This window comes from Echiichthys vipera, assembly GCF_963691815.1.
Source record: "Echiichthys vipera genome assembly, chromosome: 2".
Classification (NCBI taxonomy): domain Eukaryota; kingdom Metazoa; phylum Chordata; class Actinopteri; order Perciformes; family Trachinidae; genus Echiichthys; species Echiichthys vipera.
This window is the reverse complement of record NC_139827.1, coordinates 27,048,010-27,064,405: the sequence shown is the minus strand read 5'-3', so window position 1 is coordinate 27,064,405 and position 16,396 is coordinate 27,048,010. Positions and strand designations below refer to the sequence as shown.

The window sequence follows — 16,396 nt, the reverse complement described above, 5'->3', positions numbered from 1 at the left end:
GGTACTGAAATAAAATATGTGACAGAATTAGAGAGCAAACATCTTTAATGTCTCACCTGGAGGGATGTACTGGCAAGATCCTGAAGAATTTACCAGAACATTTGTGTGAAACGTAGCATCAAACCTCTCATCAGCACTAGAGGGGAGAAGAGTGTATAAAAACAGTATTTGAAGAAAAAGTCCTGAAAACAAAGAAAACAGGACTTATATGGGAAAAAGCCAGAAAGGGGGATAAAATGCCCAGAGGTTATGAATTTGATTGGGAGTTAAATACAATGGTAAAGACAGATACAAAGAAAAGAACAGAAAATAAACAGCAAGTCAGAATGAAGGTGACAGAGAGAGGTAGAGACAAGGGGGATTAGCGTAGATCTGAGCCGACAGTGTTTGATTTTACTGATCATCTTAAATAAACATGGTTTTCCGCCATCCAGATATCCTTCAAACAGGGATTATGCATACCCCCCAAAAATATGGATATCTTAATCACAAAATTACACATTTCATAAAAGAACATAATTCCTTCAAATTTGTGGTAACTGTGGTTCAGGAGGCAGAGTGATCCTCTATTCAGAAAGTCGGCGGTTCGATCACTAGGCCCGGCAGTCTACATATTGAAGAGTCCTTGGGAAAGATACTGAGCTCCGAATTGCCAACAGCAAACACATGTGCATGTGAATATTTATCTCTCCTAATAAGCAGGTGGATGAATTCTGGCTTGCGTTGTAAAACAATCACTATATACAGTAAATGCAGTCCATTTACCATGCATTTACCATCCCTGGAGCATAACAACATTTTAATTTTCCTTTCAGAGAGTGAAAACGAAAGATTACTCTACATATCTCAGAGGAGTAATTCTTAGACTATAATTAAAAATGTTTCAGACTCTTTTTCGTCTCTTTATTTATTGCAGTAAAAAGAAGCGTATCAGAAATATTAAAAACTAACTTCTGGCTAACTGAATATGGCAAGAGTTTCCTGAAATACAGATTTCAAAAGTCCAATGAAGAGCATTGAATTGCATGATATTTGTATATTTCGATAGATCGGCAGTTCGATCCCCGGCTTCTCCGTTCTGCATGTCGAAGTGTCCTTTGGCAAGACACTGAACCCCGAATTCCTCCCAGTGCTGCGCATGGGTATGTGAATGTGGTGTGAATGTGGTGTGAATGTTTAGATTAGATGATATGTAGATGTCCACTGCCATCAGTGCGAATGTCTTTGTTTATGGGTGAATGTACTGTGGAAGCGCCTTGAGTAGTCAGGAGACTAGAAAGGCGCTATATAAGTACAAGTCTATTTACCATTAACCATTTAAAAGGTACTCAGAGAGGGGGCTGGCTTGAGCAAGAGTAGCATGTAGACGTGTCTCCCGATGCTCCCGCAGAAATCTATCAAATTTATACATTTTGGACCTCGTAACCAGTCAAACTCCATTGGAAAAACACGCTAAGGTACTTAATGACCTTAAGAGTGGATGAATGCCTCCCAAACCGCCCAAACAACAAATTGGGAAAAGCCACAACAGGAGGCGATTCGCACTCCTCGGCTAGGGTTGGCGCAGAAACAGGTGCTAGTGTTAGCAACATGGAGAACGTGGTTTCAGGAGGAGAACCGAGCGTCTATTGCTTCTCTACATTCGATCCTGAGTGTGTATAGCAAACAAATTACTGATGTGGAGGACGGGCTGAATGAGTTCGACAAGAGACTGAGCAGCATGGAAACTTCTCAAACTTTGTTAGCTAAAGAGAATGATGCTTTGAGGGAGAAGGTGGTTTACTTGGAAAACTACACTAGACGGCAGAATATACGCATCGTGTGGATATCTGAAAATGCGGAGGGCCCACAACCAACAGAATTGTTGTGTGAAGGTGTGTATATATCACACGTAACGTTACATATGTACGCCCTCATAAATGCCTCAGTATTATCATTATCTTTTTTTTATTATTATTTATTTATTTATCTTTTTTATGATTACCACTGGTCTCGCTATAGTGACTTCCTATGGTTATCATGGTTTAAATAATGTGAAATGACACAGGTCATTTAATACACTGTTGTAGAGGCTCATCGATGGTTGAAAAAGGTATCCAACATTGCGGGTAGCATGCAAATGGAGATTTGAAGTAGTTTGGAGTTTTCTGGGGGGCATAGCCTACTTAAGGCTTATTTATGTGTTAAATGTATTTGTTTTGATGTGGTATTTGTTCTGTATACGGTTTGTGCACCTACCCATTTTCTATTTTTCTTTTTTTTCCCATCCAAAGATTAATTCACATCTTGTCCCAGGTAAAGATGACATGAAAATTATAAGATGGAATGTGAAGGATTTGAATCAGGCAATCAAAAGAAAAAAGGTTCTCTCTCACTTACAATATCTTGAGGTTGGTATTGCCTTTTTACAGGAAACCCACCTTCAAAATCGAGACCAGTCTAAAATTCACAAAGAATGGGTGGGGCAAATGTTTAATTCACGATTTAACTGTAAAGGTAGAGGAGTAGCTATACTCATTCATAAAAAAAATCCTTTCATCGTATCAGATACTGTCTTGGACCCAAATGGCAGATACATTATGGTTGTGGGAGAGCTGTTTCAACTACGCCTAGTATTGGTCAATAGTTATGGCCCAAACTATGAGGATGAGTTTTAAAAAAAAAAAAAAAATGCTGAGTTCCATCCCTAATCTGGATAGTTTTCACTTGATTATGTCTAGGGATTACAATCTGTTGATGGATTTTGTCTGGGATCGCTCTTCTCAGTCTGTACTAAGACCGTCTAAATCTGTGCAAACAATCCAGTCGTTCGTAGACTTACATGAACTTATAGACCCCTGGAGATTTAAACATCCCACTAAAAGGGAGTATTTGTCTTTCTCTAATGTACACAAGTCATTTTCAAGGATAAATATTTTCTTTCTATTTTCTTTTTCTTGGTTGACCCCTATTTGCTTAGTGTTATTACAGAATGTTACTATGATCCAATCATTATTTCTGATCAAGCGCCGGTTAGTAACTAAACCAGACTGGGTTTATCCAGGGCAGGCAATCCTATTTTAACCTGAGACGATTATTTAATTTCATCTATACTGAATCTAGCACTCCATCCCCAGAAGCGGTAATATCGCTTGATGCCGAAAAGGCATTTGATCGGGTTGAGTGGGATTATCTTTTTTTATACATTTGGCAGGTTTGGTTTTGGCCCTAATTTCCCTCACCTTATCAAACTAATTTACACTGATCCAACCACCTTAGTTTATACCAACAGTATCTCATCTGAGTATTTTCCTCTTCACAGAGGGACGAAACAAGGGGATCCAGTGAGTCCATTGCTGCCATTTATATACCACAATATTTTTTCAAGGCATTTAATCGAATGATTTCTTCCTTTATATGGAATAATAAGTCAGCTTGCATAAGAAAATAATTTATGGAGAGACCAAAGGGTATAGGTTGGCTTTCACTTCCAAATTTGCGCACGTATTATTGCAAACTTTAATGCCATCTCTCTGTGGTTAAAAAAAATGGAATGATAGGATCCCTGCATGGCTCCAGATTGAAAAGGTTACAAGTAGCCCACATTCACTCCCTGCTTTACTCTGTGCACCCCTACCGTCACCAATTAATAATATTAAGTCAAACATAATTGTAACTCAATCACTATGTGTCGTGAATCAGTTTAAGAAATGTCTGGGTATTCACTCACCAATAATACATAATCAGCTTTTTCAAACATCCTTAATGGTTGCTAATTTAGCTACTAATTTAGCAAGGATATTTCCGAACGTAGACCCATTATGCGATATATGTAAACAGACTCCAGCTACTTCCTATCATATGTTCTGGTCTTGTCCGAAACTTGTCCTTTCTGGTCATCCTTTTTTGAAGTTATCTCTAAGGCTTATGCTCATAATATCTTACCTTCTTCATTGGTTGCTGTTTTTAGATACAACTAGATCTGTTCCCCCTGTTCATTTACACAGGGTCATTGCCTTTTCCTCCCTATTAGCTAGACACTTGATCTTATTTAAATGGAAGGCTGCTACTCCTGCAGCACACCACCATTGGATTAGGGAAGTTATGCAGAATGTTAAGTTGGAAAAAATCAGATGTACCCTCAACGGATCCATCAGCAGATTCTACAAAACCTGGGACCCTCTGATATTTTATGTGAACGATTTACAGGGTCTGGAACTGGATCTCTGACTGTTAATACCTGCCCATGGTCGATCATATAATAAGGAAAGTTAGGTGCACCTTCCACCCTTTGTTTCATTCAATTTAATTTAACTCTTTGATTATTATTTTTTTTTTTACTATTATTCTTTTTTATTATTTATTTATTCATCTTATATATGTCCGTCTGTTGTCTGTGACAGGTCTGTCAGGTTGTTTTGGGGTTTGGCCTGTGTTTGTCTTTTTCTTGTTAGGATAGTTTTTGTATGCTTATTTGTAAAATAGAGAATATGATTGTTTTGTATGATAATTGGAAAATTACAAATAAAGTGTTAAAAAAAAGGCACTCAGAGAACACATCTTATTCCTCATTCTACAGATATGTGCATCTGTCATTTAATTTGCCACACCTGCAAGAATTTACAAAAGTTACAAAAACAAAATTATTAAAATACATATGTTTGATGCCAGACACAGATCTGTTTGGATAAAAAAAAAAAAAAAAAAAACCTTGGCGTATGAATCAAGGAATGCAGGAAAAAAGGTTTTCTGTATAAGTTTCATAATTCTGATTAATATTTTTTAGCCATGCTAGTGGCATTGCTCTAGGAATGGCAATGCTAATCTTTCAATCCATCACTTATCCAAACTAAAATATCCCAACATCTTTGGTGCTCCAATGACTTTTTCTCTTGCACCACCAGCAGGTGGCAGACAATTGTACAATTGTACTACATGCAGCTAGTGCTTTTTGTTGAAGTGAGGAAAACGCAATACAGACACACGCCATTACATTTCCTCATTGCGTCAACAGGTGAAATATTATTAATACAACATTATGACAAAACAAAAACAAAACAAAGTGGACAACAAACCATGCAGGACTAAAAACATAGCCTCCTTTTGTCGAAATAATGAAGCAGTAAAAAGTGTTCAACATAGCATTTATCCATTTAGTCATAAGTAGCATAATATTTATTTATACCTTGGTATGCTGTGACCCCCATCAAGCTCTTAATGAGATACACAGAATAGAATTAATTTCGAAAATAAATGAGAGCTCATCCAGAGCCAGACAAAACAAAATTTATTTTTTTTACCATTACTGCATCTGTACCACTTACACTATGAGAAGGAGAGCGGTAGGAGAATGTGAAGGGGTTTTTTGGTCAGGTTGAACATAAATTATAAACAGCAAAGCTCGAAATGAGCCCAGGAGGCCTATAACAGGACAAGGCTTTACCTAATGCAGATTTATAGCTGCTACATCAACAATCTAAATCTAATCTCTCTTCACTTAGCAGTGGACTGTGAGAATACAGCCGTAATTACTAGTATTCACTGGCGAGAATAAAGAAATATTTAGCCTTGTAATGTTGTTTGGAATAAATACATAACATATACATTAATTGGGTAGCATTAGCAATTGCTGTGCTAAGTGTGTTTGAGGAACCTTAAAGAAATGTGACGATGTATATAACACAGAGCATCACAGGAAATTCATTGATGCATAATTTTGATCGCATTTTAATCAGATCACTAAGTAAGTAGAGCATGTTTCAAAAAGGTCATATGCCATGTGGAAATGATAAGGGCATAGTGAAAGTGTAGAATCCCAATGGGGTCCTTTCCCTGCATTGAGATTTTTCCACAGTTTAACCTTTTTTTCTTGGATGTGTGCTGTTGAATGTGACAAACTGGCTTGTCATTTACTTCCAAAGAAATACATGTTGCCAAAAGTACACGCTCACAGCAGTTAAGAGATTCAACAAAAGAAAATTAGAGGTAGAAGTGTAATACCCAGCTCAACCCATTGACAAAGAAGTGGATACATTCCTGTAAATATGCTGCTGTGAAAATCCACAGAGCCCAGAAGGATAAACTTTTAGGCAAATACCCTTTCCTCTCATACAGTGCAGAATAGATTGATTCAATATCCACTGGCTCAATGTAATAGCATCGCCCACATTGATGTTTCATGCCTGTGAAAACACTGTTATAGTTTATGTTAAAATCCATCCATCCATCCACCTTCACTCGCTTGTCCTTATTGGGGTCACAGGGGGTGCAGGAGCATGTTAAAATATCATCATAAAAATATGAGGCTTAGGTCAGGAAAGACAGCATTGTACTGTCTAGTCATTCATTCAACCCATCTCTATGTGTGAAGATAGAAGCTCAACAGCGAGATGTCTTACATTATTTACATAAAAAACACAATAAAACCAGAAAATCCAGTCCCTTTGTGTCCCAGCTTCCCAAGTGTCTGCAGATGGTGAAATATTCAAAATCATGCCTGGGATGGTACAAATGGTTTCTTTTATTCATCTGAAATGGGTTTAGGGTTGGCTGCAGTGCTGACATGGGCACAAACATACAGCTGTCTGCCTTTCAGATCCCCCACCAGCCTGGCTTTACAGCGCTTCATGTCCAAACAGTCTTGGCTAACTTGGAGAGACTACCCTTCTGAGGACTGAAAAAAGACTATGCATCTTGCACAGTGGATGGATGAGCAGTTCTCTGCTTTGCATAACTCTCTGCAAATAGCATTAAGGTGATGTTGGACGAACTACCTTATGATCAGAAATATGTCTGTTATAATGTGGCCCGGGAAAGGGAAGTTTGGGGTCCCCTGCTAAAGCTGCTGCCCCCGCGACCCGACCCCGGATAAGCGGATGAAGATGAGATGAGATGAGATGAGATGAGATGAGATGAGATGAAGTTTCCAGGCAGCAGCCTCTTCTGAATCTCACCCGGACGAGACCAGATACTTTGAACTGCTGTTTTGCATAGGCATCAACAGCAGTCTGACAGAGCACCAGACCTATACCCAACAGGAGGTGGGCTAACATGATCCAATTGCAAGCTTCCTTTCCAGGCTTGGCTCAAGGAGGTGACTGCAGGCAAGACTGCCCGAGCCAAAGATTGCTCTTAAAACCTGGGTATGCATGAAACCAACATGTTTGTGCAAAGTCTCAACCAAAGGTTGAGGTCAAAGTATTTAAAACCATTCTGAACAGCCACACTTGAAGGTAAGACAAAATGGCTGCATCTTAGAGAAGGGCAAGAAGCAATGAACCATAGAATATGAGAATATGCTTTTGGACAGTCTCTCCTCAAGTGATTCATGGTGTTGCACTTGTTGTACACACAAAAAGTGATGGCGTGTTTACGCCTTTACACCCCTTGGAAATTGCTGCACAAAGGGGGCCTGCTTGTCACACTGTGGGTTTCGTTAAGTTACAAGTGTTGAACACAGCCCCCTGAATTCCAGTGTCAGAAAATTGATATTGACACACAGTTTGATGTTTTTCTTTGTATAAAATGATTGTATTTCTTATACTTTTTGCCTTTTTTCACGCTGAAGCCTCACTACTGAAATGGCCTAATTTCCAAATGGGGATCAGCAAAAGTTCATCTTATCTCATAGTTTTAATCTCTTGTCTTGCTTCCTTGCTTGATAAAAATAGAAATGAATGATTGCACTCATGATTTATACTGCATGCATAAGGAATGTCAGTTTCAATCTGGGCCTGTGTCAGGACTATATTGTCGCTATCGCTAGCGATCTCTGATCCCCACCGTAAGCTGCTTAATGTTCTGTATCATTCCTGTTAAATAGCTAAACCTCCCATCTCCCTTTCTCGTGGACACACCCCAGAAAAGAATCTTCAATCACCTTGAAGGTACAGCTGAAAAGCCCATGCCATCAAATCAGCACCGCATATTATCATGTTGTCTTTCAGTCATTATAAGTGTGAGTCTTTGAGTGCGTATGTGTGGGAGTCAAAGGATGTATGGAAAGGATTGATGCATCAAAAACATGTGACTCCTCTGTTAAATTTCCTCTCTTGGAGGTTGACGGTTTAATAATGGTCAACAAACACACATCTCTCCCCTGGTGCCTTTTACTGTAAGCAACCCTATAAAAAAGCTGTTTTACTCACATAAGCAATAGCACCAGACAAACACCACTTTGTTATTTCCTCAAGTGGTATTCCCTTGCACTTTAATACGATTTATGTCTACAAATGGAGGTCCTCATTAGTAATAACTAGTTCATTCACCACTTAAGCCTTGATTTTTCCACTTTTCAACCGTTTTGAGAGCTCCCTGACCAGATCACAGGCAAATCTTCACCGGCCCTAATCCTTTCTCATTTTCTCTTCATTTCTCATTTTATTGCTCCAAATCAGCACACCAACAACTAGGAGTGCTGTTTTCTTGCAGACCTTTCTTGTGTAACTTCTCGCATGTGTTTTCTTATGACAAAACGTAGTTTGGACCAGACATCATCATCGGGAATTCCTCCTGGTAAAGTAACCCCCTGTCACCGGTTGGTCCAACCTATGTGGATCACAGGACCCTTTTGTTACAATTAGAACAGTGCGTAGGCATTACAGGCACAGTGCTGCCCTCAAATGGTACGAGTCTTATCTGTCTTATAGGAGTTTCACAGTTCACCTAGGGGAGTTTTCCTCTGCTGCTGTCCCTCTAACCTGTGGAGTCCCTCAAGGCTCTATAATGGGCCCTGTCCTGTTTTTACTGTACTTGCTGCCCCTGGGATCAATCTAAGCGAAACACAACATTTATTTCCAATGTTTTGCTGGCGATATACAAATCTATATCCATTTAAAGTCTGATAGTAAGGACTCATTCCAGCCACAGCTTGATTGCTTATCAGATGTAAAAACTTGGATGGACATACATTTTCTCAACCTTAATGAAAACAAAACTGAGAATATTATGTTTGGGCAAAATGTTCATGATTTCTGCTGGTTTTCTGAGCCCACTTACTCCTAACTCTCGCACTCATGTTAAGAACCTTTAGAGTAACACTAGATAGTGCTTTTAAATTTGACAGGCAGGCTAGTTCTGTCATCAAAACGAGTTTCCTCCAGCTTCGACTCTTAGCCAAGATTAAGGCATATCTTCCTCCCAAAGATCTAGGGAGGTGTAGGTACTTCAGGTTTAATTGGATCAATAGTGTGACTATCAAATGAAATATTTGATAAAGAAAATGCATAAAGAAAAATTACTAAAAATGAATAACTTTAATTTATTAAATCTTCACACGGGGAACAAATCAAATGTAGGGCCTTGACTCACGTTGAGATTATGAGATTGAGTATTCTCAATAAACTTATCGTTAATCAAGTAAATATTAGTTATCACCAATAATTATCAAAGATAATAATAAAAATTACTCTAGTCAAACCCGAGTTCCCTGGGGCACCACCGTCTTAGACGGAGTGACAACTAATATTAAAGTCTCATTAAATATATTAAACCACTAATTAAGCGTTGAACACCAATAAATGTAATAGTTTAATTAGTTGAAGGATTTAAAAGTTATTTTCTTAGTAGAGGCTGGCTCATTCATCTTTGTGTAACATTAAATAATCAGACATATGGTAAACAAACATTTATTAACAGATTAATAAATGCAACAAACAAAACACAATAAACTAACTAAAGCTAAGAGCGAATGTGTGTGGATGTGTGTGTGTGTGAAACAAAGTGGAGAGGTGGGGGCTTGGACCCCTGCAGAGAAGGTGTGTACATTTAAGTTACACAAAAGCCTGCAGATCTCAGTTCCTATTCAGGTTATGACAAAGTTACAATTCTACCTAGCCATTCATAAAGTCCTATAACATGTAGTAATGCCCAGTTGCTGATTAGTTACCAGTCCATGAGATGGGAGATGTTTTGCGTTGCTTGATGCCAGTGGGTGGTTGAAGAAAGGAACCTGGTTGAAGACAGGTTCTTGTCTTGGTTGTTGCTCTTAGGCAAAAGAGGACTCAGATCGCTCTTTGTTCTGCTCAGTTGAGTGGATAACCGGTTGGTTAATCTTTGCTGGTGATCCTACACCATAGGCCAGGTCCAAGGACTAGGGGCAGCGGGCAGCTGATCTCCTGGATCCGCAGGATCTACACATTTATAGGCACTGGTGATGTCATCGCCAGAGGTCAGGTCAGCCAATGAACAGTTTGGGGTCCCTTGAAGTATTCACACCTGGGTGTGACCTGTTGTGGGGGAAGGTTGCAGGGCAGGCCTTTGTTTTAGCAGGCTTTGGGCCTACTTTTAATCAAACTGAAAGTTTGAGTTAATCAAGAAATTAACAATCATCTTTGGGTTGCCGGTTGCACCTACAGAGGGTTATCCATGCCTTTATTTCTTCACAGCTGGATTACTGTAACTCCTTGTATTTTGGTGTCGACCAGTTGTTGCTTCGTCACCTGCAGCTCATGCAAAACGCAGCTGCTCATCTCCTGACAGGTAAAAGAAAGCGTGACCACATTACACCAGTCTTGGCCTCGCTACAATGACACTCTGTCTGCTTCAGGATTGATTTTAATCTTTTGTTATTTGTTTTTAAAGCTCTAAATGTATTGGCACCGTTGTACTTAGCTGAACTTTTACATTGTCTCACTCCAGCCAGAGAGCTGAGGTCAGCAGATCAAATGCTGCTGGAAGTCCCCAGGACCAGACTGAAAACCAGAGGGGACAGAGCCTTTGTGGCGGCTGCCCCGAGGCTCTGGAATAGCTTGCCCTGGCATATTAGATCAGGCCAGACCCTAGATGTTTTTAAGTCCTTATTGAAGACCCACCTGTTCTCCATGGCTTTTAATTCAGGCTGAGCATGACACCTGTCTACTGTGTTTTATGTGTTTTTTTTATTTTAGTTGTGTTGTTGTTACAGAGGGTCGTAATAAAGGACTGTATAATGGTTGTTCGCTGATCCTGATCTCTAGCTTCGCCCCAGGTGTGTCTGCCAAAACACAGATGCTGACAATTCTTCTTAGTTTGACTGTTTAATAAGCTCAGGCAACAGTACAGAACATGGGCATAGCATTATGTGAGTGGTTCTAACCAAAAAAGGAAAACATATCATCAGGCCCACATTACATCCACAAACATATATTGGCATGTGCACCTTAATATTTGTAATAAGCACACAGCTTTCTATAGATCATATGCAGTGTAACTAATTAGTATAAACAGCACAGTCACTAGCTTGAATACAGAACAAATACGTAGCTACACATCCACTTCTAGCTGACCAATTAACAATCATATGCTGTGAAGTTAGCAAGTAGCCCCAAGCTAGGTGGCTATAATTATCAACTTATGAAAACAAAGGATAATGAACTAAACAATATAAATAATAGGACTTACAGGTCTCATGGACGCACGCACACAAATAAGATGTAACAGATTAGTCTCTGACTGGCAGCCTCTGCTCTCTCTCTCTCTCTCCTCTCTGCACTTTCTGCCGTCTTCAGGCTTGCGTGTGCTCGCTCCCAATGCACCGCACACATCCGCCCCTAAACACTGTCACACGCCCAGAGTAAATAATAACGGCCTACGTCCCTTTCGTACAGTTGTATTAACTTGCTGAACTGTACAGCACTTTGGTATACCGTTGGTTGTTTAAAATGTGCTCTATAAATAAAGTTTGATTTGATTTGATGTACTGTAGTGTGAAAACAAGAATGACTTCAAAACTCCTGATTAAAAGACAGCAAGTAGTTCAGTGTGAACAATACAGCAATCTGACAACTCTGAAAGTCCACTCGCATGGCTGTTTGAGAGCTGACTCTCAGCACAGTTCGTGCATACGCCACAGATCCTCATGTTACAGTATCACAGGACACACCTCAAGCTAGGCATACACTAAATGACGTTAGCAATTGCTATCTAGTAGTAAATTAGCTAGCCTACCTCCATGTAGCGTGTACTCCATGCCATTCAGCTCGATCTGCCAGACTTGCCGACTGCAGCTTTAAGAATAGTCTTGCATCACTCTTATTACACTGTGAAACTGCATAGAATGCTTGCCATTGCAATAGCCTGATAACATACTGTAAGCTACTGATTTTCTTCCCTGTTACTGAATTTTTATCTAACGTATTACTATATCTTGGTGTTGCAGGCACAAAAAGGATCCAATGAAAATAAATTCAAGATAAAAACACTTATTTTTTAAGTTCCATTTTTTGCTCTAATTGTCCTTTTGATACACAGTGTTCCATGATAACAGTCCTCTTACATTTTTGCAGCAAAATGAACAGGACCAATGCCGGTGTCACTCATATGAGCAAGACAAGCCATATGATTCCATTGGATGTAACCATAGATGTACCACACAAGGGACAAATTGGGTATTTGTTTTTTTCATTATGTCACAGCTGTTTAGCAAGAGGGTACATGTTCTGCCTGTAATACATTTCTAAAGGAGGCTTGTTTTTGAGGAAACATTTTTTTTTATGTGCACAAAAGCCTAAAACATAAAAGACACTGGAAATGGATCAAGCTGCTCATTGACGTACTTAATAGATGCTTGAATTGTTGTTAGAAACTGAGTATGCCTAGACCACATTGTAAGCCTCAATCTCAGAAACGCCTAGCAACTTAATTTATTTGAGCAGCCACAAGAGCCTCATCTCTATCCAAACAGTCAAAAGCCAAAATGTCTGAGCAGGATGAATAGGAAAGGGAGAAAGACAAGACATTTCTCTTTCTTACCATGGAATGCCTATTTTTTGATAAAGGTACGAAAAGAAATATGCTTGAACGTTTTCAATAAAACCTGTAGCTTTCAATATGAGGGTGAACATCTCTACGAACATGCAGACATTATATAATGAAGACTAAAATAACGGACCAAATTAAATGACTTAAGTATTGCAAACGAATAAGGTACAGTATACTAAATTTCCTGCCACTTGGCACAGTGTTTACAGTAATCTAATTCCTACTGACCATTGCAGGCCACAGATGCAAAGCCCCATTGGAGTTGCGGTTTATGTCCTCCCAGAGGGAATCGGCTCAATAACCTCATTAAACGAAGCTGTAACAAAGACTGAAATTTCATCTGGGGAATATTTCTAACAGAATCAGAATCAGAAATACTTTAATAATCCCAGGGGGAAATTGTTTTTTCTACTAAACTCCAGATATACAAACAACAAATAATATACGGAAACTTACAGTATATTAGAAAAAGATCAAAAATACCAGACTAATGTGCAATAGAACAGATCACAGAGAGGAGGTGACAGACTCTCCAAGCGATGCATTGTATAATTTAATGACCACAGGCAGGAAAGATTTCCTGTGTCACTCTGACCCTTGTGTTATGAGGTAAACAAAGCCCAGGCAATCTAGAGTTTCCATCCATGCATTATAAAAAAACAATATAAATTGAGAAAGATAAGAAGAAGAAAGAGAACATAAGAAAAAGTTAAAATTAGACGAGAATGCAAAATAGAAATCGAAGAGCAAGAGCAGTGACGTATTAACCACTGTGCTAATCATGCCATTGGCTAATATAAAAACGAGCAAAAAGGAGATTTCATCCTTTTAACTGTCTTTTCATCCCTTCCTTAATATCAATCTACTTGATTGAATAACCATTTTAAATCCTAAGAGCAAAGCTTTGCTATGTGGGTAATTTGTAATGCAGTATAGGGCGATGATAAATCATTCTGTCAGTACAAAATTAAAGAGATTCTGAGGGCCTGTGGAGTAGAGCTTAAATATGAACTTATTAGACCAATACTGATGTGACATTATGAAGTATTTTATATAATATAAGCTGGCTAGCTTCAGTTACAAAAGTAGATTTATTCAATAAAGCTTAGCTGGAGCTGGTGAAAAAAATGCAGAGATTGGGGTAGTATTAAGGAGGAGAAGGGGATATGATACACGACAAGACTAGATAACAGAACAGAGCCAAAGTGAGTAAACCCTACCTGTTGTAGAGGAGGATATCTGGGACCCATACCAGATTGGAAGGGAAGCGTAAGTTCTGAACCCCAGGGTAGCTCTCTTGGTTCCATGAAAGGTAAATGTCTGTCCAATACTGAAATAAACAATAATGACAGAGAGTTAATGAGACAGACATTGAGGTGAGGTCATAAAAGCATGATAAATAAAAGTAAAGTGAGCAAATGACAGAACAGGTGAGAAATAAACAGAGGTCGAACAAAAATGAATGCCAAACTGAAGGCTCTTAGATGTTGTTTTTTTTGTAATTGATGTTATTGTTAGCAATGTTCACAGCTCTGGCAGCAACACACGCTCCACAGCTTAAGTATTGGTACAACCCACACAAACATGCCATTCGTAAATCATCTGTGCGTCATAGCATTATTCCTAAAATATAAAACACATCCTGGCATAACAGTTATACAGATATGATCAACCTAAGGCCAGAACTCAAACATTATCCCTTAAGTCAGGCTAATAGCCCCACAACTGTTGGCTCTTACACTTTGTCTCCAGCTCTGCTAATTTAGTCTGGCAGTGAAACTTTGCCAAGCCGACAGTTGTTGGCAGTGACCTCAGCACTCCCCATTTTAGCCTGGGTCCATATTCAGGGCCAACTGAGCCCAGCATCAAAGTGCTTAGGCAAAAAAAGCGAGTGTGTGCTGCCTCTGTGCTTCTTTTCATACAAAATGTAGTAAGACCATGTGTGATCTGTGTGATTGTATACATATTAGTGTGTGTTTTGGCATGTTAGTACATTTGTGTTTGTTACAGTTGTGTCTTTCTTTGTATGTATATGTGTGTGTGTGTGTGTGTGTGTGTGTGTGTGTGTGTGTGTGTGTGTGTGTGTGTGTGTGTGTGTGTGTGTGTGTGTGTGTTTGTGTTAAGTATGTGTATAGAAGTCACATATAGATGGAGGCACTCAGATGTTGTAGCTGAGGGGCACACTCTCTAAAGAGCAAACAGTCCCGTGGCTGTGGCCACATTACACTGGGCACATCTGTTTAAACATATATAAATATAAATATGTACATGTGTGTCTGTGTGCATGCATGTGCATACTCTGCATATGCATAGCGTGCAGTGTGTATTTTTGTGTTTGCCTGAATGCGCTCTTGAGCCTGTTGTTCATGTTTCTGTGCAAATGTGAATCCATCTGTACATATGTGCCTCCATTCATATACATAAATGACTTTACAATCAACAAAATCCTTTTCAGAAGGTGTCTGAGTTGAACCGTTTTCAAAGAAATGCTTTCCGTCTAAAGTGGGCCTGCCGACATATGTCTCCACTCACGCAGCTAATGACTTAATCACTACACTTGTCATCTGTGGGCCGTGGCTGTTTGGTGCTACAGAGTCTTCTTTTCATCTTGTTCTGTTGGCTGGGAAAGCACAACTAACAGCCAACGGAACAAATTACAGCTCAGTGACTGTGTAGCGTGTATGGAATAGATGAGGAGGATACTAGGCTACATAAGGTAACAGCTGTCTAAGAATAGGTTTGGAGTTACATAAGAGAACATTTAAGAAAGCGTCACTAATTTGGAACAACAAGGTTCTTAATAAAAGACTGTGAAATTCATTCTCTGAATGCAACTGGACCAGGGTGTAGGATGCAAATAGTCAGCATAAAAGTATATATATAGGCGCTTGAGAAAAGTTACAGATAAAGTAGTTGGGAAGATAATTAAAAATGTAGCATGGATTGTTGATGACCTTCTGTGCATCACTTCAATGTGCACTTAAGTTCCTCCCAACAATTCTGCTGCCACTGGAAAGACTCCTTAGCCAGAACAGTCCGCATACTACTGCTTTAGTAGAGGTAATAGACAATAGATTGCTCACAAATGATTAATTACAGTCACATATTTATCTATTTCTCCATGTAACTAAATGTAGATCCCCTTCATTATCATTTCTGGATTTAATTCATGCTCTGAGATTTCTGCCTTCAACCCAGGACAACTAATGATAATGAAATGTTTCAACTGTAACATCTTTCCACAGTGTACCTCCTTGTACAGGTGTAAGAAGGACTATTTCTTTGGTAGAAAATAGTTCTTGTGAAAACTGCTGATCTGTGGAGTATCAAGACTCAAGGCAACATGACTGGAAATACAGATTACTGATATATTTTCAGCACCACAAACATAATTCCATTCACCGACATTATATTTAAATGAAGGCAGATATACCTGAGACTAAAATGTTAAAATCTAGGTGAAACATTTTTCTTTTTTAGTAATTTGAGTGAACTGAACCTTTAAAGGTCATTCTTACAGCAGCCATACGAGCTGCTATAGAGGAGGACACTAAAGTAACACTCATTTCTTAGAAACCTTAAGCTCATTACAAATCTCACTGTTAAAAAAACGGTAAAATTCCATCCATTCGGATGTGGGACATTCATTATCTGATAAACCTGTAATCCTTAAATCCTC

At 39.0% G+C, this 16,396-nt stretch overlaps 1 protein-coding gene across 1 annotated transcript in view; it reads right to left on the bottom strand.

The window, feature by feature from the left end:
• Positions 1 to 16,396, bottom strand: part of chrna8 (cholinergic receptor, nicotinic, alpha 8) — a gene marked incomplete at both ends in the record, with an annotated part of 52,640 nt that overhangs the window by 9,424 nt on the left and 26,820 nt on the right. The window contains 2 exons of the mRNA XM_083934141.1: positions 57 to 136; positions 13,938 to 14,047. Coding sequence (XP_083790267.1) covers positions 57 to 136; positions 13,938 to 14,047 — 190 coding nt within the window. The remainder of the gene's footprint in view (positions 1 to 56; positions 137 to 13,937; positions 14,048 to 16,396) is intronic.